The sequence below is a fragment of the Mus pahari genome, chromosome 1 (genome assembly GCF_900095145.1).
Source record: "Mus pahari chromosome 1, PAHARI_EIJ_v1.1, whole genome shotgun sequence".
NCBI classification, from domain to species: domain Eukaryota; kingdom Metazoa; phylum Chordata; class Mammalia; order Rodentia; family Muridae; genus Mus; species Mus pahari.
The window spans coordinates 51,386,403-51,407,958 of record NC_034590.1 but is presented as its reverse complement, the minus strand read 5'-3'; the positions used below and the strand labels follow the sequence as shown (position 1 = coordinate 51,407,958).

At 46.7% G+C, this 21,556-nt stretch overlaps 1 protein-coding gene across 1 annotated transcript in view; it reads left to right on the top strand.

Moving 5' to 3' along the window:
* LOC110320632 (AP-3 complex subunit sigma-2) overlaps positions 1–17,130 on the top strand; it is a 42,655-nt gene extending 25,525 nt beyond the window's left edge. The window contains exons 5-6 of the mRNA XM_021196735.2: positions 13,995–14,102; positions 16,035–17,130. Of these exons, the coding sequence (XP_021052394.1) occupies positions 13,995–14,102; positions 16,035–16,163 (237 nt within the window). The 3' untranslated portion in view covers positions 16,164–17,130. The remainder of the gene's footprint in view (positions 1–13,994; positions 14,103–16,034) is intronic.
* The last annotated feature ends 4,426 nt before the right edge of the window (positions 17,131–21,556 follow it).

Here is a 21,556-nt window from a genome sequence, read left to right as displayed (position 1 = left end):
AGGGTAGATACTTACTCAGAATGTTTCTCCTACTGGGTATTATGAGGTGTTGTGAAAGTGTGGCCAGACTGTCTTGTTCAAATATTTCCAGTTGACTATGCAATTGCTGTGAATTCATGTAATTTCTGTTTTAGGACTGGAGAGAGAATTAATAAAGCATTCCTGTCCATGATGCAGGGGAAATAAAGTGTGGGATATGTTAACTAGTGATGACTGTAGAGAGGGCACCGTAAAGGAACGTGAGGCTTCGGTGGACGTGGCCTGATGTTTACATAGGGTAAGGAGAAGGTCTGATGAGATAGCATTTGAGCAGAAAGAAGAGAAGAGAGAGAGATGTGACGCTGGAGCAGAGCATTCCAGGCTCCTGGAGCAGCTCGTATAAGGACCTTGATGCCTAAAAAGAGGCAAACGATTTCATGACAGACCACACACAGTTGGAAGGTAGGAAGGAGTAAGAGATGAGGAGTGGGAGATGCCTAAAGGGGATGGGGAGATCACTGCAAGCCATGGTTACAGAAGAAACGTGTGCAGAGAGAAGGTGCCATGTGCACATAGTGCCTGGTGTGTGAGTGTGTGTGTGTGTGTGTGTGTGTGTGTGTATGTGTGACTCTGTCTTTGTGTGTGTGTGACTTTGTGTGTGTTTGAGTCTCTGTGTGTCCCTCGTTCAATTCCTCCCTGTCTTCCTTTCTCTTTCTCCTTCTCTTTCTCCCTCTCCTTTATTGTCTACCACAATAAACAGTTATATCACATATATTACCATAAGGCAAAGTCTGAGTTTGAGGTCAGGTAAAATGATAAGTTATCTGCAGATTATCCTTTCCCTAGCCTAGAAACTGTAATTAACTTCACAGCTTCTGGGAGCCAAGGCACTGCGTGCCCTGTAAAGGGACTGGTCCAGTGCACGTTTCAGGACACATTGTTGAGCCTGAAAGTAGTTTGGTGCCAGTGGGGACCTGCACAGTACATTACATTTGCTCACTGGTCAGCTTTTGTGACCTGAGCTGGAGTTAAGCTTCATGTTTGTTAGGGAGTAAGTTCTCGAACTTTTTCCTGACATCAGCCAGCACTAACAGAGAAATACGAGGGTGTATTCTGGGCTTAACTATTGAAAGAAGAACTTAACTACAGGAAGAAGTACTCCTCAAAGCCCAGAGTGACACAGTTTATGGACTTTGCAAGTTACTACGTAACTGTGTCCCTTCTGATTTTTCAGGACACATGAACCCGAATTACACCTTTCATGGGTTAGGCAAGAACTTTGACAAACCTCATCAATTCCGTAGTTCACTTCTTTGGAGAATAGTTATGATTTACCATATCAAATCACCAGTGTGTCATAGTTTAATTTGTAACACTTCCCCTTATAGCCACATAAAACCAGTGAAGGTGTGGATCTGCTAAGTATAGAACCACATACCTTTGCTTATTGGGGATTGAAGTTAGTCATTATTTAGCTCAATTAATGCTGCGTTTGCATTTATTTTTACTTCCTTTCTGTGAGTACTCTGCTTCCACAACTGTTAACTCTGACTGTAGTCTTTTTCCTAAGACATGTTAACTATCTGCCCCCTATCTAAGTGACTGAGACCCTTGCAAGAAGACAGGCATACTGTGTTCTTTCCTTTCCCTTCCTTCCACCTTCCTGGAAACCTTTAGTAATGTTAAATGAACCTGATTGGTTAAGCAAATGAGTTTTCCTGAGTAGAGAAAATACTTGGGACTACTACCTAAATGGTGAGTTCAGAGCTCCTTCATATCCCACACAATGGCTGCCATAATCTCTCCCACCTACCTTTCTAGCTTCACCTCTTGCCATTTCCTGCTGTCAGCCTTGTGCCAGTGACACTGAACTGTATAGCACTGAACTACATATATAGCTTGTCTTCAGGGACATTATTGCTTTGTATGTCTTTGTCCCAGCATGGACAAGGGTGAACATAGAAGGAGACCCTGGACTTTTTTTGTGGCAGTGGTTCAGAAGGAACAGGAACTGTGCGATTAGAGGTCACACTCCAAAACCAGGTTTGTGGTCCAGCATTTGGGATCACTACTGATGGTCAAATGACAGGGCTTCGTTTACCTGCTTGTGCGGTGCTTGTTCCGATTAGGAAGGGTGTTAGGATCCAAGTGGGGGGCTACACCAGGGAATGCGAATGGTTTGTTGCATGGCGTAGCTAATGCAGTGGAGTGAGGGTTACTTACACTTGACAGTAGACAGTTCTTTTATTATAGTTAGTTTCTGACATTTACTTCTGGGGACAATACTAAGCACGTCTCTTCTCTGAGCTAAAGGAGATGAAAACTGGGTTCTAGTGTGGGGGAAGAGTTAAATGAGATAATGACGTGGCTTTGAGAACAGCCATTGAGTAACCAGTCCCCATCTGGTATTTGCTTTGTCAGCCAGAGTGACCAGGTATGCCTGGTAGGTCATGTAATAGCCTTCCTCCTGCATCATCGTCTTTATCCTTAGACTAGGAAGCTAAGACTCTGGGTCTTCCCATTTGCAGGTAAAGAAATGGACTTAAGAGAGGAGTCCAGCCTCTCCCTGGCTACACAGTGATAAATAGTAGAGTCAGAATTTTCCCGGCCTGTGTCTGGGCTTGCATTTCTACACCATGTCACATTACCTTTCGCATCCTGAACATGGGAACCAATGGACTGGAGTCATGTTCTGTTAGTCCACAGTTTTCTAGGGTAAGGACAAAATTCAAGAAGACAAGGTTCGGATTGTCCTCTGTGCTCAGTAACATGTGGGTCTGAGAGCAGTAGTGCAAGCAGGTGGCTGAGGGGAACTGAATGGTAGGCAGGAAAGAGACAGCCTGTTAGGCCTTTGGTGTTGCTTTTGCCCAGACTGGCCTCAAACTTGCAGCAGTCCTTGTCTCTCAACCTCCCAGTACTGGGATGGCAGGTGTGCACCCTGTACCCGACTTCAGCATGCAGACTCACTCTCTTCCTCTCTCTCTCCCTCCCCTTCCTTTCTCACCTCCTGTTTCTTGCTGTCCTAGGATTGAGTTGGAGAGCTCACACATTCTAGGCAAGAACTCTGCCATTGAGTTCAGCTTCATCTTTAGAACATTAAAAAATAAAAAAAAAAGATTATTTATTTGTGTATGTGTCCATATAAGTGTATGGAGAGAGAGAGAGAGAGAGAGAGAGAGAGAGAGAGAGAGAGAGAGAGAGTGTTATGTGTGCCTTGGTTGCCGTATCAGTACAGGAATCCAAACTACAGTAAGCACTCTTAACCACAAAGCCATTTCCCCAGCCCCACAAAGCATTTTTAGAGAGATAAATTAGGGATGTAGCTCAGAGGTAGAACATTTGCTTTCATGAACAAGGCCCTTCATCTGTGAACTAAAAAAAAAAAAAAAAAAAAAACAAAGCAAAACATTCAGAGAACCCTAACTGGTAATGGGAATTGGTTTCTTTTTAGAAGTTAGAAATAAGGAGCAGTGTGCATAGTTGGCTAAGTCAAATGTAAGTCCTCAGAGAGCATAAATCACAAAGCTAGCGAGTGGTGATCCTTTCACTATGGAATTTCTAGAACATGAAGAAAACACAGTTGCTAGGTGATTTCCACCCCACCCTCCCCCCTCAGCCTGGACACTTAGTCTCAGGCCCCGCTCCCTGAGCTGACATAGCATTCTGTACGGGTCATGGTACTCATCGCAATCTTCTTTTATTATAGTTAATTCTGTACAGGTTTATCTTTCCTGATTCCAAGTGCTTGAGGACATGGTCCACATCTTATCACTCTTCCTCCCAGCACTTAACATTATGTGATGTTAAACGTATTTGAAAAGATAGTGAAGCTGAGTGGATGTTTTGAGCATAACACATCCTCCCTGTGCAGTAGGTCTGGGTGCTTAGGACCAAACAGCTGTTTATCTGAGCTTCTAAAGGTATCTCAGCGTCACACTGCAGCACATTAATTGATCTTAACAGGGATGGGGTGAGGGTGCTAAACAAAACATGCTATTTCACAGTCCTGGGAGTACTTAATACACTTTCAGAAAGTTTCCATTAAAGTAACATGATGGTGACTTAAGAATCAACTCTCTCCTGCACTGCTCTATCTCCCTAGTTCCTAGGTGGAACCAAGTATGCCTTCCTCCTTATGCCCTCCATGCTGTGCATTGCAGTAACCCCTATGCTGAGGGTGGAGACAAGCCCTTCCCAAGGACACTGGGTACCAGGACCTCCAGCCCTGGTTCATATCTCGATCAAGTCAAAGAACATTCTGCCTCTAACCCCACAACAGTCACTACCACTGAGAGCAAACCATTTAGGGAGAGGAGGGTACAAGCCACCAACAGAGGTCAGATCTGATTATCACACTTACTTTTGGCACAGAATCACAAGGCAGTTCACAGGCCCAAGAACAGCATCGTTCTGCGTGTCTTGAGATGCTGCAAAATACTAGGCTCCAGAATGAGAGTAGTCAAGAGAGAAAAAGGCTCACTTGCAGGTCTCTAGGGCATGGTTCTGCCTTTGTGCTCTCCGCTTCTTTTCTATGTGGAATATCTGAGAACTAGAAACTGATCCTAAGCCACGGTCATTTCTCTTCCGTAGTCTGTGCTGACTCCATTCTGGTTCTCTCAGAGCACATACCATCTAGCAGACAAAAAAGTGACCCACCCTCTCCCCCAAAATCTCTTTCCTACTTACTCTCTGAAGACTTTTTATAGAAATCACTCAAGCAATCTAACCCAAGAGGGGTTAGAAAATGTTATCTATCCTTGGCTTTTTCTGTAGTTACTTTGTAAGCTTGGTTTGTAGATGATTAGGAATTCCCTGTTAAAGCACGAGTGTTGTGAACTTGGTGCCCTGATTGTCAGAGTGACCGTGTTCTTTTATATTTGGTTAGTATTTTATTGATTCTGTCTCATCAATGGCCAGGCAGGAGTGTGTGCCTCTGTCTTGTAAGATTTTATCCAATGAGGAATTGACATTACTCTAGTCTAGAGGTTTCTGTGACTGTCAGTAAGCTAAGGCTGTAATATGGCTAATGGGCTTATAGTGTCCAAGAGATGTTACCTACCCTCCCTGCCCCAAAGCCTCCAGGGTGGAGTCCTGCCTGCCACCCCCCCCCCCCAGCTGCCCTGTGTTGTGGAGTCAGTGCTGGAGGTGTTCTGAGGCACCACATTTGGGATTGAAGCTGACTCCTCGAGCTTCACGTTCTGTATTTATTGGTGTTCTGTATTTATTGGTGTGTGAGGTTGACTGCTTCAGCTTTGGAGCATGGCCAAGTTCGGGTTTGAAGACTGCTCCACTAGAGGAGAAGCCTGACTTCAGGGCTTTGCCACGCCCTTCCTCTTCCCAGACAGTTTGCTCCCAGTGGTAGTGATTGCTGACAAAATTAGAGGCGGAATGTTATTTGATTCATCCCAGGGATGGGAGGAACCCTTGGAGGTCTGGGCCCCATGTCCTTGGGAAAGGCTATTATTGAAACTGATTTGTCTCCACCCTCAAAAACTCCACAGCCCAGTTTCTGTAACTTTGAAGTGGCATCTGTGTCCTTCCTGTTGTACTCTTGTCAATCTTGTTGTGAAGCTACCAGGCTCATTTTAATCTGTTTTATCTGACGTGGAGTTTCAGAGGTCCAAGTTTGGAGGCCATGCCAGATCAACAAGCTGTCTCACCTCAGCCTAGTACTGGACTCTTCTTTCCCCAGCTTTCCCCAGCAGCTATGAGCTAATGCTTCGTAAGCACATTGCTCTGGGCACCCACAGGAGACTTAACATGCAACCTCAAATTATCACGTTAGACAAGAGACCTGCAGAGAACAATACCGCAGTGCCCTGACCTAAGTGTCTCAGTAGACACTCAGCCAGATCCCCAGGGAGACACTGACTCCACCAGCACAGGTCCTCAACGTCCTTGACTTAGGTGGCCCAGTCCTAGGAAGTCAGAACCCCAAACCTGGAAGAATGGTTTTGATTTTCTTAGAACTGTTTAGCAGGGTCATCATGAAAGATGGGTTGAAGGCTGCTAGGTGTGGGATTGTCAAATCTCAGCAGCCGACAGCATTATAGATCCTAGCTCTCCTTTGGGAAAGTGCTTTCTTTGTACTGGGAGATGACAGCAGGTGGACAGTCCTATTCCTTTTGTGCTGAGGATCAGACCCAGGTCCTTGAGCATGCTGAGCATATATTCTCTGTGTGAATACTGTGGCTCTCAAGTAACTTAGCCTTTCTCATGCCTTTCAGTCTTATTTTCCTTCTGCCTTGCACATCTGTAGCAGAGCTGCTGGTCAACTTTTGTATGGCCAGAGAAGCTTTGAAGGCCCAGTTAATATTGTCCTTAAGCACTGTTGGTACTCTCAATATACATCAGATAATATTCCTGTTTCATCTATCAGTACTGGGTACTAACTGCTACATTCCTGTCTGACTAGTACATTTATGTCACTTCTAGAGGAAGCCTTGAACACATAAGTTGGATCTTTTGGTTTTAGATACTCTCATAATCCAAGCTGTCCTCAGACTTGTAATCCTCCTGCCTCAGCCTCCCAAGTACTGATATTATGTATGTATACCACCACTGGCAGAAAATAGTAAAAGAAAATATTAGATGTTCAGTCAATCCAGATGTAGAGAAGGATGTAATAGCTTTTTAGATAAGAAAACCTGAAGAGATACAGATATCCGAGTGGGAGTTAGAATGAGGGCAGAGCAGAGGCGTAGCAAAACAGGTCAGAGGGTCTGTAGAGCATCTGGCGAGTTAGCTGAGAATCACTCCTACTTTTGGAAATTGTGAGAGAAATAGTGGTTTCAAGAGAAAAAATTGTAATTGTGTAGAACTGTAAATACCAGTTTTCAGTCATTAAAGTATGGCCATAGATTTATGTCAATCAATCTCAGGAAACCCCGGCTGCTCCCTGCTGTTGTGTAAACTCTAAGATTTCAGATGCATCTCTCAACTACATTCTCATATCAGATTGTTCTCTTGGAACCTTGGGGCTGTCTTAAACCTTATGTTCAGGTAAACTTTTCTCCCTCTTGTGAGTATTTCTAGGTCAAAGGACCATTAGATTGGCCAAGAACTTAGAAATCAAATGACACTTCTTACTTAAACTCCAATAAGCATTTCTGAGTATATTTGATAATATCATAGTGATAAATGCTCACTGGGCTAGGAGAAGACTGATAGTGACGATGTGTCCTTCAGTGCCCTGTTCACCAGCTTCCTATACTTTCTTCTAGTCTCATCTTTTCTTGTTTGCCTTTTATTTTTGTGATTATAATTTCTCCCGTCCCTTTCTTCTCTTTAAACCCTTCCATTTACACTTCCCCCACTCTACTTCAAATTCATGGCCTCTTCTTTCAATAGTTGTTATTGTGTGCATGTACGATACGTATGTATGTACATATACCCAAATATAAGTGCTTAGTCTGTACAATGTGACTTGCTCTCATGTTCTCACTACTGATCATTTGGCACTGGACAAGCAACGGGTGTGCTCTTTGCCAGGAAGACCACTGTTCCTCCATTGTCTGTACTTCTTTGTGGAGGCTGGGGGTCTTGTGGGGTTTTCCCATTCAGTTTGTCAGTCCATTGGTCTCATCCTTGTTCAGCTCACATTTGGGCAGTCATGTTGGTGAGACTTTATGGGTGTGGCTTCTGACATTACTAAGGGACACAGTATCACACCAAACTCTCCCTAGTCCCATCATCTTGAGTGCCATCTACATGACTCAGGTTTGGCCTTCTTCTCGTCCCAGCCTCCTTTCATTGGGGTGGTGCTTTGACCCTCAGTGTTCTCCCGGGTATTTACCTAGATTGCTGCTGCCATCCTCCAGGGCAGCCCGGCAGCCCCCGCCTGTCCTCTCACAGAGGCCTTCTTTGTGCTCTGCCCATATCTTCAGTTCGGCAGGTGCCCGGGTCAGTTTCGTTTCTTGGCTGTGTGCTTCCCACACCTATGTTTGGCAGCCTCCAGCGTCTCAGCTCACTCTTATCCACTCAGATAAGTTTTACTGCCTCTGATGTAGAATTCCTGACTGGCATGCAAGGTTACTGTGGGCTGCTGTTCGTTCATCCTCTGCATCATTACGTCCATGGAGCCATGCACCTAGCAAAGGGTGGTGTTCTTGTGAATATTACAGTGATGGAATTTAATCACATGTACACAGCAAGCCAAGAATGAGAAAAAGAGTAAAAATTAAACAGTAGAAAGATGTAGTGGCATATGCCTTTAATCCTAGCATGCTGGGCAGCAGAGGCAGGTGGATTTCTATGAGTTCAAGACTAGTCTGGTCTACATAGAGAGTTCAAGGACAGCTGGGTCTACACAAAGAGACCCTACTTCAAATAAAATAAAGGCATCTGGAAGGATTCTCTACTTACTGTCACATCACAGGTGCTGGGATTTTCCTTTTGTGGGGGATGCAGGGAGTTCCTTTTTTCATAATTGCATACATATGTGAAATATACTTTGATCATATTCACTTTTCATTATCTTCCTTTATCCCCCACTCCTGGTGAACACCACATTCTTCCCAACACCCCCCCCCCCACACACACACAAATAGTACAGGAGAGATTCTTGGCTTCTGAGGCGGGGTCTCACTCTGACCTAGAATGGTCTGGAACTCATGATCTTCTTGACTCCTACTCTGGGTGCCAGGATTGTGGGCACCAGCCTGCCAGGTTTTCTTCTAGAGCAATGGAATGATAAGGGTACCTTCTGGGTGAGTTGTGTAAGCTAATGGCGTAGAACTAATAGTCCAGGAGAGATGTTGGCTGTAACTGGTGGGTCCTGGAGTTTTGTTTGTAGCAAATGAGAGTAGTTTGGACTTGGGAGAAAATCCTATTAAAAAGCCTACCAAGCATATCTGGAGTGTTACCGTGCTGTCTGTGGACTGTTGAAGGTGATGTGGCCTCTTGGTCTCTCCCCACCTCCCTCCCTTTTCTTCCTGCTCCTTGCTTGTTTTCATTATTGAGACATGGAACCCAGAAGCTGATCCCACTCATGACTGATCTTTTCCTTATGCTGTAGTCTTTCTGAGTTGCCTCTTGATTGCCACATATATTCTAGATTCCTCAAAAAAAAAAAAAAAAAAACAAACCTCAGGAGTGATCATCCAGGCATAAAATCCACGAGTTGCACTGTGTGTCCAGGAGAATGTGACTGTTTTCTGCTAGCAGTAAGTATTGGGTTTGGTTTGGGTTTAGAGACTGGCTTCAGACTCCCTGTCTAGCTGAGGATGACCTTGAAGTTATAGCCAAGGATGACCTTGGACTTCAGGTCCTCCTGCTTCTACCTCCCAAATGCTGGGTCATAAGCATGCACCAGCACTCCTGCCTTATGCAGTACTGGGCCCGGGCCCCAGGGCCTCGCCATACCGGACAAGCACTCTGCCAGCTCACTGCCCAGCCCTCCCTCCACCCCTAATTGTTTCATTCAGTTTTCTCTTACTGCTTGCCTTTTGCTCTTTAGGTTTTAGTGATGTGTCTAGATTTGTGTTTTCTGTTTTTACCTTCAGTCCTGTAGTTTCTGTTCCCTTCTCCTTTGTCCCTGGGTTCCACTGTAATGTGCTTTCTTGTCTTCTAGTCCACCCCCCGTTGTAAGCTCTCCATTTCTTACTTGGAGTTCTTGCTTCATAGACACAAATGTTTCTCCTCCCTCAACTTTTTGAATAGCTGAGATTAAGTATGTACCACCATGCTCCCGAAAATACATTTTTTGAATTGTGGTTTACTTAGGGTCTGTGCATGCTCCTGCTGTCCTGCTGCGCTGTCTTCTGCCGTGTCTTTTCTTGGCTGACACTTTGTGCTGTGACTGCGCTCCCAGTGTCAGTGCTCTGCTTGGAGATCTGTCTAACGTTTGGTTTTCCGGTTTCCTAATTTTCTTTATTGTTTCGTTATTTCGCTGCTGTGTAGACTTCTCTTTATAAACATTTTTAAATGGGTTTGCTTTTTAGGTGCCAGCTATTGTTAGGAGTTTTGTCGGGGGAGGGTATTGTAAGCCAGGCTTTGTTATTCCCGTGTTAGAGAGTTGTAGGTGAGGTCGATTAACCTTATTTCTAGGCAGCTAATAAACCCAAGCACCCATGAGAAGGCTTCCCCAGTGTGAAGGCACTTTCCGCTGCCACAGGGACCACATCTGTGAGGCACGGACAGCAGGCTTCTTGTGTATTTTTTTTTATGTGGTCCCAACTCTAGGTCCAAGGAAATGTCGGCCCTCCATCAGCAAAGACTTCCTTTGGTGAGTGCTTTCCCTTCAGAAGTGTATTTTTACAGGCCTTCTGAGGTCACTAGCTCCCGTTTTCTGTCACATCTTTTCCTTCTGTGAAGCAAAGGGAGCTTTGCCTGAGCTCCCTGCTCTGATCTCTTTGCCATTGTTTGGGGGTCTGGGATTTGTGTTTCCTTCTGATTTTGTTGAGAATGGGTTTGCAGTTTCATTTCTCCCTGTTATATTTAGAACTCGCTTGAATGGCTTTTGGGAATTCTGTCTTTATGTTCAAATTAGAAGTTCTAGCCAGGTAGTGATAGTGCGCAGTGGTGGCGCACACCTTTGGTCCTAGGAGGCAGAGGCAGATCAGTCTCTGAGTTTGAGGCCAGCCTGGTCTACAGAGCGAGTTCCAGGACAGCCAGGGCTACACAGAGAAACTCTGTCTCAAAAATAAAACAAAAGTTCTTAATATTTTTCCTATCTTCTGATTCCCACAACATTACAAATTAGGCCTTTTGCTGTATTTTGTTCATAAAGCCTTGCAGTCACACTTTCCTCAGTCTTCCGAAGCCCAAGGAGGAAGCTGTGGGTTACTCTCCATTGTACAGTTTGGGGCCCTGAGGTGAAACACTGCAGAGTTCCCACTGGAGCTGCCACAAGCCTCAAGCCTTACGGTGATACCATGTGCACCTGAGTCATGCGGTGCATGCGGTGACGGATACAGGGGCCAACTCCGCCCTGGTTCTGGAACCCATGGCTCCTGGAGCTGCAGACTCCATTGCATTTTCTCAGCTAAGAAATGAAGGGGCCATCCTACTCTGACTTCTGCTGCTGCTGTGGTGAAACCTCCTGGCAGAGAGCAGGTGGGGAGGCAAGTCCATCACCTACACAGACAGCGGAGAAGGGAGTCCACCACACTGCCTGCTTGCTCTCATGCCATCCTCCTGTCCAGTATAGCTCAGGACCACTGCTACCATGGGTAACAGGCTGGGTCATCCTATCTCAATTAACAGTCAAAGCAGTCATACCCATAGACCAGTGCTTCTCGACCCCTTCAGGGGTTGGACAACACTTTCACAGGTTGTGTATCAGATGTCCTATTATCAGATATTTACATTATAATTCATAACAGTAGCAAAATTACAGTTAGAAAGTAGCAACAGAAGTAATGTTATGGTTGGGGTCTCTGCATTAGGAAGTTTGAAAATCACTGCCATACACTAACTCAATAAAGACAGTTAGTTACTCAGTTCAACTCTCTTCCCAGGAGATTCTGAGTTGTGACAAGTTGACATTCAAAACTAACCACCACGGTGACCAAACTCAAATAAGTAAAATTAAACAAGTCCTATGAAGCCCTTGACACATGGTTGATTCTCAGTGAGAGCTTTGCTTAGCACCAATGAAGAAGAGGTGGGTTAAGCAGAGAGCAGTGGAGCACTGAGAGCGCTTGACTGCAGAGAGGGCTCTGCCTGTGGTCAGGGTTCAGGGTTGGCCAGCCTGACCACTGTCCATCTGTGGAGGTCTTCATCCACCTCTGCACACACTGCAGCATACCTGCCCTCCCCCAACCCCCATTCTGTTCTCTATTTCTATGTAGTTGACAACTTTAGGTACCACATAAATGAATTTCTATAATATGTCTTTTTTGTTTTGGTTTAGTTTGGTTTACTTATGCTTTTTTGTTTTTTTTTTTAAAAGACTTATTTTATGTATGTCCATTATAAATGGTTGTGAGCTACCATGTGGTTGCTGGGAATTGAACTCAGGACCTCTGAAAGAGCAACCAGTGCTCCTAACTGCTGAGCTATCTCTCCAGCATTTTTTTTTTTTTTTTTTATTATTTGAAGCAGGGTTTCTCTGTGTAGCCCTGGCTGTTCTGGAACTTATTCTGTAGACCAGGCTGGCCTCGAACTCAGAAACCCACCTGCCAGTGCCACCACACCCATTTTGTAGTGTATCTTTTCGTGTCTAATATAGTTTACTTACAACAGTGTCCTCAGGGTTTATCTGTAGTGCATAGCTGTGTGCATGTATAAAGCTTCCTCCCTTTTAAAGACAGAGTAGTAGTCTGTTTTATGGACACATCATGTTTTATTAATCCATTCATCTGAGAGTGGGCACTTGGACTGCTCTACTTTTTGCCCATTGTGACTATTGCTGATATGCACATGGGTGTTTAAATATCTGATGTGCACGTGGATGTACGTCTCTTTGAGTCTCTGCTTTCAGTCTTTTCAGTGTGTACCCAGACACTGAATTGTTGAGTCATACAGTAGTTCTGTTTTTGCTTTATGAGGAACTCCCATACAGTTAATACATCCAGAGGACTATTGGATAGGGAAGTGTACGCAATGGAGTTCCCCCAAGGAATAATATGAAAACCAGTCTTGCATAACATTTTTTAAGTTGCCTAAATATGAAACTTTTACTATTAAGTTTTATTTACATATACATATAATGTATGATATAGATAATGTACATTGTATAGAATTTAGAAATGAGAGGAAAGAGCAGAGAAGTGGTTATAAGTCTTAATAAATGGCTGCACAGAAGGGTTACTTCATTATGGACTCCTTCCTCAAGGTCAAAGGACAAATCCCAGTCCCATGTGTTAGTGCTTTCTTTCAGCTTACTGTGAGCAGAATCTAAGAACACAGTCAAGTGCATGAAAACAGGTACACACATCTTTTCTTCAACTTTCATGTCTCCAAAGAACAAGTTGACACTTGACTTGAGACTGGAGGTCAGTGGTCTAAACTTGGGACACACACACACACACACACACACACAGAGGATACCCTGCTTTAAACCCTCTTATGTGAAGCTGCTGTCTTAGCTAAGCCCAGGAGCTTTGCAAACCCACCAGGCTTGCAGCTGAATTGCTTTCCCATGGCCTTTCTGGACTCCTGTGTGCTGGCCCAATAGTTCTGTACTTATGTGATGACAGAAGGTTTAGGAAAGTAATTACAAGTCTCGTCGCCACAATTTATTTGAAATATAAAGTGCCAGGTTGAACCTATAAGAGTTGGCAACATCTAGTTCAGAAACAAGACAAGAGGGTTGTGAGCAGAGGGTCATCCTGAACAGTTTAACAAGAACACCGCTAGGCTGCAGGACCCTGGTTAGGTGGATGTGAGCAGAGGGACAAGAACACCACTAGGCTGCAGGACCCTGGTTAGGTGGTTGAGCTCTTGCCTACCATGTACAACACCCTTCGTTGAATTCCCATGACTATAAACCGGTTATGATAGCACCCAGGACTCTCCATGGCAGCCTTTCTGTCACCCTATGTAATGGTTGAATTGCCTCTGCTCCATCCCCGTAGTGCATCAAGATTTGGTTTTGCTTAAAGAACTGCTGGCTGGCTGGAAACGGTGTGAGCTGCACACTCAGGAGAGTATTTAGACCATTTCAGCTGCTTGGATCTACTTAATGGCAGCCAGTGTGATGGCAGTCTAAGGGATGACAGAAAAGCATCTCTACTTATGTGGGGCCCAGCGTGTAGCAGGCACTAGCCAAGCATTGTTTAGTTCTCCATCTAGGTATCTCACCCGGCCATTTATTCCCGCGGTTTTGGAAGGAAGCTGAACTGCTGAGAAGATAATCTGCCAAAGACCACCTAGCTAACAAACAGCAGGGCTAGCATTTAAACGTGACCTGTCTGAGTTGGAAGCCTCAGCCACCACCTCATTGTCTTGAGAACCAAACCCTTCTGCCGTTGCTGTGTCGTGAATCAGAATGTGACCTGTCTGACCCCTCTGCTGCTGCCCCCGGGGGAAATCACTGTGCTGTGCTCTGAATCTTGATGCCTCTCTTCTAGGTGCACTACATCCTGCAGGAGGTGGTGATGGGTGGAATGGTGTTGGAGACAAACATGAATGAAATTGTGGCTCAAATCGAAGCTCAAAACCGGCTGGAGAAGTCGGAGGTGAGGAAGCAGCTGCACTGTGTCCTGACTGGGTACAGGGAGGAACATGTGCCTGTGTAGAGCATGTGTAGCTTGGGTGGGCTGTGTCTGCTGGGTGGGCTTGGGTGAGCTTGGGTGGGCTGTGTATGCTGGGTGGGCTTAGGTAAACTTGGGTGGGCTTGGGTGATCTTGGGTGGGCTGTGTATGCTGAGTGGGCTGTGTATACTTGGGTGGGCTGTGTATGCTGAGTGGGCTGTGTATACTTGGGTGAGCTGTGTATGCTGAGTGGGCTGTGTATACTTGGGTGGGCTGTGTATGCTGGGTGGGTTTGGGTGAGTTTGGGTGGGCTTGGGTGAGCTTGGGTAGGCTGTGTATGCTAGGAGGGCTTGGGTGGGCTGTGTATGCTGGGTGGGCTTGGGTGAGCTTGGGTGGGCTGCATGGGTCTGTGTTTGCTGTGAGGGCTTCTGTTTTTCTGAGTCTTTAGGTGGTTCCCTCCTGTCTTTCTTGGTTTGTCTACACTAACATGAAGGCCAGTATAAACATTAAACAGGTAGGGTGACTTGAGAGCTCTGGCTTAAAGGAAAGACAGATGGCAGGGAGAACAAACAGCCTCTGGAGTATGATTATGTCTCACATGTGCGGGGCATATGTGCATCTGCTCTCTGAGCAGCCATAGCTCGTGGTTAGCTCTTAGCCTCTGGAAGGTCAAGACTCTACTTTCAGTGAGGCTTCTTCAAAACGACAGTAATGCTGACTTGGAAATACCATACCTGGGCAGGTGGCGATGACACACACTTTACGTCCCACCACTGAGGAGACTTGAGCAAGTGACCTTTGAATTTGAGGCCAGCCTGCATAGTGACAGTCAGGACTACATAGAGAAACCCTGTCTCAAAAAGCAAACAGAAAAGAGTTCCTTGCTAAGCAGTGGTGGCACATGTCTTTAATCCCAGAACTCGGGAGGCTGGGGAAGGCAGATCTCTGTGAGTTTGAGGCTAGCCTGATCTACCGAGTGAGTTCCAGGATAGCTAGGGCTAAACAGACAAACCCTATCTCCAAAAACCAAAAAAGAGAAAAAAGGAAAAGAAACCTCCATACCTCCTTATCCTCATGTGGCTCTGAGCTTGATGGAGGAGCTCATGGTGAAGCCAGGCCAGTCCCACCCTGGTCTTCGCCCACCTCAGCCCCCAGTGAGCAGCAGTTAGAGGGGTACCTGAGAAGTGCTGGCTGGGAGGCTTCCAGGCACAGTGAGTGAGTCAGGCAAGGGTTCTGGAACCAGCAGAGGCAGACATGCTGGGGTGGGGGGTGGGGCTGGGGGTGCAGAGCTAGAGGGAGCGTCCTGAGAGCTGTGAGTTACAACAGTGAGTGACTCTCAGGCCTGTATCACCCCCTCGACTTCCCGCTGAGCCTGGAGGGCCTGGAGGCTGATTTTCCAGTGGTGACTGCTTTCCAGCCTGTAGCCATGTGACATGCAAAGCCCATCCTTTCCAGCTCACACTAGTTGGCAGGCTGTTGTCCGAAAGCTGACATTCTTTCTCCTTTGAAGAATTTCTCTGGCTTTGCACTTTTCTTTAAGGCCAACTCTTAAGGAAAGGGTTTCATTCTGTTTTGCTTTGTAAATCTAGTATCCTCAAGTTGTAGGACTTAGAGAGATCATCTCAGAGTTCCCTTCCAAGTATTTATAAAGCAACTGCTATGGGCCACGAGTGGTGTTAGTTGCCATAACTATAAAAGTGCATAAAGCACAGGACACAGCACACCTTTGTAGACCTTGTAGTGGGACGGCAACAGAGGCTGCAAGGCTACACATAGCTAAATAGGGCTTTGTTGACACCCGTGAGGAATGAAGAGTTTTGTATGTGCCATCTGGAATGCTTTAGATCTCTGTCATCTGCTTTAGGATTTAAGCAGACGACACTGGAAATCGACTAACACTCTCCGCCCCTTCCCCAGGGCGGCCTTTCAGCAGCCCCTGCAAGGGCCGTGTCTGCTGTGAAGAACATCAACCTTCCTGAGATTCCCAGGAACATCAACATCGGTGACCTCAACATCAAAGTTCCCAACCTGTCCCAGTTTGTGTGAAGGTGGAGGACTGGGCTGAACTGGAGTTCGTAGGATGAGCAAAGCTGTCAAGTCCAGAAGCAGAACCCTGTTGAGCCTTTAGAGTTACACCTAGGGGCCCTGCGCCTTTCCCAGAGTGGGAATGGAGTTGGGTGCACACTGCCTGGCCATCCTGCTGCTCCTGACACACAAGGCTGTGGTAGACATCAGGGCACTAACCATTGCTCCTTCGCCTCCTCCACAGCTGCCCTCAGGGCCAGAGACTGTGAACATAACACCTGCTTCCCAGGGCCCCACCACTGGGACTGAACACATCTGACTTCCTCTCTAGCACCAAGGGCTTCTGAGATCCTGTATCACTTACTGGGGAAGAGACCAGGGAGAAGGGCCAGCCTTTGAGCTGTCAGGCGTGGTAAGTGGCAGGTGAGGGCAGGGTGTATGCCGCCTCTGCTAGGGCCTCTGTGCCCTCTGTATGGTTGTGCATTGTGGTCCACAGTTGCTGCAGAGCAGTTTCCTTACTAGCATATTCCTAGTCTTGTCAGACACATCTGTGTGCTGGACGGTTTGTCACACTCTGCGTGGTGCCACTACCACACACACAGAGTTGGGTACGACCCCCAGAACCCTCTCCCAGAGGAGAGACCAATGTCTGTAGGATGTGACGACTGAATCCTTCCTAGGTTATGACTCTTCCCAAGTTTAAAATACACTGTTCTCTTGGAAGCAAAAGGTTCAGTGCTGTGTTGTGAATGAAGTCCCACATACATGCACTTGCTCAGAACCCACTAACCAGTCTCAGATTCTAGAGCCGGGAGCCGGACTGGGCACTGTGTGGGCTGAGCTGCAGCATGCTAGCTGTAATGCTGTGTGCTCTCCGGCTTGAGTCCTGCAGTGAACACACTGGGCTCCCTTGGGTGACATTCTACAGCTCTGGAACCCTGCAAAGTTAGCATGTGCTGGTGTGGAGGCTGATGCACCTCCACGGGGAACGGCCCCACACAGGCCTCCCTCCCTCCCTCCCTCCCTCCCTCCCGATAATGCATTTCCATGGCTTGTGATGCTCATGTTCTAGGAGACCGTGTGTCATACCCAGTGTGTCTCAATCCCCAGCAGGGCTTCCTGCACTCTGCTGGTGCTGATGCAGCGTCCTGTCCTCACCTTTCAGTCCTCCATCAGAGCTGCAGTGATGGTGGGCACTTGGCTAGAGGACAGACCTGAGACCAATCCTAATGCATCCTCTGGAAGCATCTCATTGCTATTTTATGTTATTTTATCGCCATTTGAGTACATTCATGCCTTTTACAATGGCTGGAATCAAGCACCTGCTGTAGGGGACATGAAAAGCCCTTTAATAGTCCTTACTAGAGACGGCTTTTAAGATTTATTTTATTTCTGGGGTGTCTGTCTGTCTGATGGTATGCTCTGAGGCCAGAGGAGAATATATGTGCCCTCTGAGGCTAGAGAAGGGTATGGAATTCCTTGGACCTGGAATTAACAGGAGGTTGAGAAACCCCCTAAAATTGTTGGTGCTGGGAACCAGACTCAGGTCCTCTGCAAGAGCAGCAGTGCTCTGAACGGGAGCCACCTCTCTGGCCCCTCCCATGGACACTTTACTGCCAAGTTAAGCAGACTTGGGTCACCCAGGGCTAAGGTTGGAAACGTGCCTGCCTGGCTCCAAAGCTCTTTTTTTCTCCTTACTATTCAAGATGGTCTCTCCCAGTTTTACAACCCCCTCTTTTATAGATGACAGGTAGGGGAACTGAGACTTGAGGGGATTGAGCAATTCTCACAAACTAATAAAGAGAGACTTAATTCTCTAAGGTAGGCAGACGAGAGCTGGAGGATCCTGTGTCCCCTCCAGTTAATTGCCTGAAATGGAGCCACCCAGAGTGCTGTCAGGCTGAGGGTCAATAGAACTGCTCTAAAGTATGCTTGCTGTTGGCCGAAGGCACCATTGAGTTGGAAGCACTTGGCTTCCCAGGTAGTTAAAATTTCAGGTGTCTATACAGAGAAACCCTGTCTCAAAAAAATCGAAAAAAAAAAAAAAATTCAGGTGTTTGCTTGCTAGAAACTACTTGGTTCCCCAAAACTGTGGCCTGGTACTGTAGACTGCAAAAGCAAGCATCAAAGGCTTGCACCATGTCCCTTGACAGTCTGCTGATTTGGACTTGGAAAACTCAATTCCTCTAGTCAAGCCAGAGAGATTAATTCATTGCTAATGACTTGCATCTAGTTTGTCTGCTATTAAGAAAGCCATTGTCTGAGATCTCTCTCTCTCTCTCTCTCTCTCTCTCTCTCTCTCTCTCTCTCTCTCTCTCTCTCTCTCTCTCTCTCTCTCTCTCTCTCTCTCTCCCTCTCCCCCTCCCTCTCTCCCCCTCTCCCCCTCTTTCCCTCTCCCCCTCTTCCCCCTTTGTGCTTTGAGATGAGATCTCACTTTATAACCTAAATTCTCAATCCTCCTGCATCACCTCCAAAATGCTGAGATTACAAGTGTGTACTCCTATGCCCTGTGCACTTTGCTGCAACATAGAAGTCGTCCTTGGTCCTTCTGGAGAGGAGTGTTCCTTTTGCTCTTGAGATGTCAGTTATACAACCAGGGGCCGGGGTTGTGTTTACCTTGGGATCCTGGACCTGAGTAGTTACACAGAGGCGTCCCTGGGTATTCTCGCTGCCACTAGTTAACAGCTGGAACCCCCCACTGCCTGTCTTCTGTGTAACTACTCTTGGTTCTAAACCAAGAGAGAGGCTGTCTTTGCTCCACTGTCTGAGCATCCCTGACAGTGCCCTGTAATGACAATTCTGGAACTTTGATTTTTTTTTTTTTTAAAGAAAGAAATGCTATAAGAATATGGTTTTGGTTTAATCGCAGGTGTAGGGTTATGGGTCTACTTCACAGCAGCTGACCATGACTTACCTTATGCTCTAGCAGATGGTTTCTGCGATTGAGTGACATTTGGAACTTTTTAGAGGTTATGTACTGCTAGGGCCCTGATAGGTGGGATCAGTGGTTGTTGGTTGTTGGGGTTGCCAGGTGGTTGGTTGCAGTTTGTTAGTCGTTTGTGTTTAAAGAAGAAACAGAAAGAAATTAGATTCTGAGATCTCTCTCTCCCCCCCCCCCATCCTCTCTCTTCTATCTAATGATAGGGGATGAAAATGGAGGGATAAAGGGTAGGGAAAAGAAGGACCCACAAAAGTAGCAAAGACCAGCTACAAGCAAAAAGAAACAAGAAGGAATTAGACTCAGAGGTCTCCATCTCTCTCCCCTCTCTCCTATCTAGTGATAGGGGTAAAACTTGGTGTGTGTGTGGCGGGGTAAAGGGTGGGAAAAGAAGAACTCACAATATAGCAAGGTCCAGCTACAGTGCTTATGTGGTTGGAACATGGACACTGACTGGCAGCCTGGCACCATGGAGGCCAAACTCTGACTGCAGTGTGGAAGATTTAAAGGACAGTTCCCACCCCTGACTCACCAGTGTCATGCCTACATGTGGCGCTGGACACATTACCTTTCCCAAGCCTGACCTTGGCACCATACATGCTACATGGAGGGTAGCGAGTCTCCTAGCCCTGATGATTCGTCCTCTGCCATGCAGAGCCAGCCCTCCCTCCCTCCCTCTCTCCCTTCCTTCCTCCTTCCCTCCCTCACCACTACAGAGCCAGTTTAGAAATTCTATGACCTCAGCTTCAGAAAAGAAACTAGGGGCAATGCCTCTGCCCAGGTCCCAGACACGATCCCTGGCCTGGCCTGGCCTGGCCTGTAAAGGCTGTCCTCAGCGTGGACATGTCAGCCATGGGTACCTGGGAATGAAGCTCCAGAACAGGTCCCTGCCCGCCTTTACAGTGCCCCAGCTCCTCTCTGCAGACATCCTAGGTGCCCACTACTCTGAGTGTGCTGACCACCCAGAGTGAGCCAGCTCTCTGTGGGGGCTGCCAGGCTAGGCTCAAACCTCAAGGTCACGGTAAGCCTCGACTTCGAGGGAAGTTGTGAGGTGATCTTCACCTGCATGTTCTGGCAGATGCGGCTGTTGACGTGCCTCAATGCAAGTGATTAATCCTTTCTGGAGCTCTTTTTTATTTCAGCTCTTCCTATCCAAATAAGAACTTTATTCATGTAGTTCAGGTTTTGAGGGGTTTGTTTTGTTTAGTTATTCTGTTTTGTATTGATTTTTGAAACAAGATATCTCTGTAGCCCTGGCTGTCCTAGAACTTGCTCTATAGACCAGGCTGGCCTCGAACTCATAGATCTGCCTGTCTCCAGGATTAAAGGCATGCACCACCAACATCTGACTATAGTTCAGTATTTTTACATGGAGGTAGAGAGGTACCCTCAGAGACCAGACGAAGGCCTTGGATCTCTTGGAGCTGGAGTTGGGGGGGGGGGATGCTCTGAACTGCTGAGCCCCATGCACTTTACATGTTAAGAAAACAAAAACCAGTTCAGCAGAGGACAGCCTATTCTCGGCCACTGAGCGCTGCCTTCCTGGCAGCACGTGTTTGCAGACTGAAGAAGAAACAAGCATCCTTTATCTTCACTTTCAAAACTAAGGACATAGTTTCAGTTGCCCTCATCTCAGTACAGTCTTACTGTCCTCCAGAGATGCAGAGTCCACCCTACACATACACATGTGAGCACTCACACCAAGGAGAAGTCCATCCTTACAGTCCCACGGTACCTCTGCATTCTGTAGGACTGTAGGACTGTGACGTGGGAGTAGTGAGGCCCATGGGTACAGGTGGGGGACAGCAAGAATTGTACTGAGAAAAGGATGGGATGTGGGCATGTTCACTTGCTTGGGGATAAACTCCCGCTGGTGAGTGAGTGGACAGGAGAGGGTGGGTCCAGCTCTGTCATGTGTGGAGTTGGATTAAGTGACATGGCCAAGGGGTGAGAGTGAAGGACAGCCTGGGCAAGAGCTGAGGAATGTCTGCACATCAGAGCAACCTGACGTCAGGGGAGAACTTCTACACTGGTCAGACAGGAGGGGACCCCAGAGCCACAGCTCTAATCCTGCCCAGAAGCTGTATATGAGGGTGCCCGGAACCGGAGAGACACTGCTCGCTCACCTCATGGGTGGATCATCCGCTCCTCCTCCTGTTCCACATCCCCGGCTTTACCGTGAATCCTTTAACAAGCCCTGAACTTAACCTAAGCCATTCACAGCCTCTCTTTTCTAGGACCCACTCCTGCACTACAGCTTGGCCTCTTAAACTATCAGAAACTATAATAAAACTTCTAAAACCCCTCCGTGGCCATGCATTTCATTCTTCATAGTGGCAAGATGAGAACCTGGAAGTCATTGGCTCAAGGTGGCTTTTGTGACTGTCAAGTTTTCTGGGACCCTAGCTTTCTCACCTGCCCACAGCTAAGCTCACCAAGAGCCAAGGAATGTTTTTCCATTATCAAAGTCACCCCA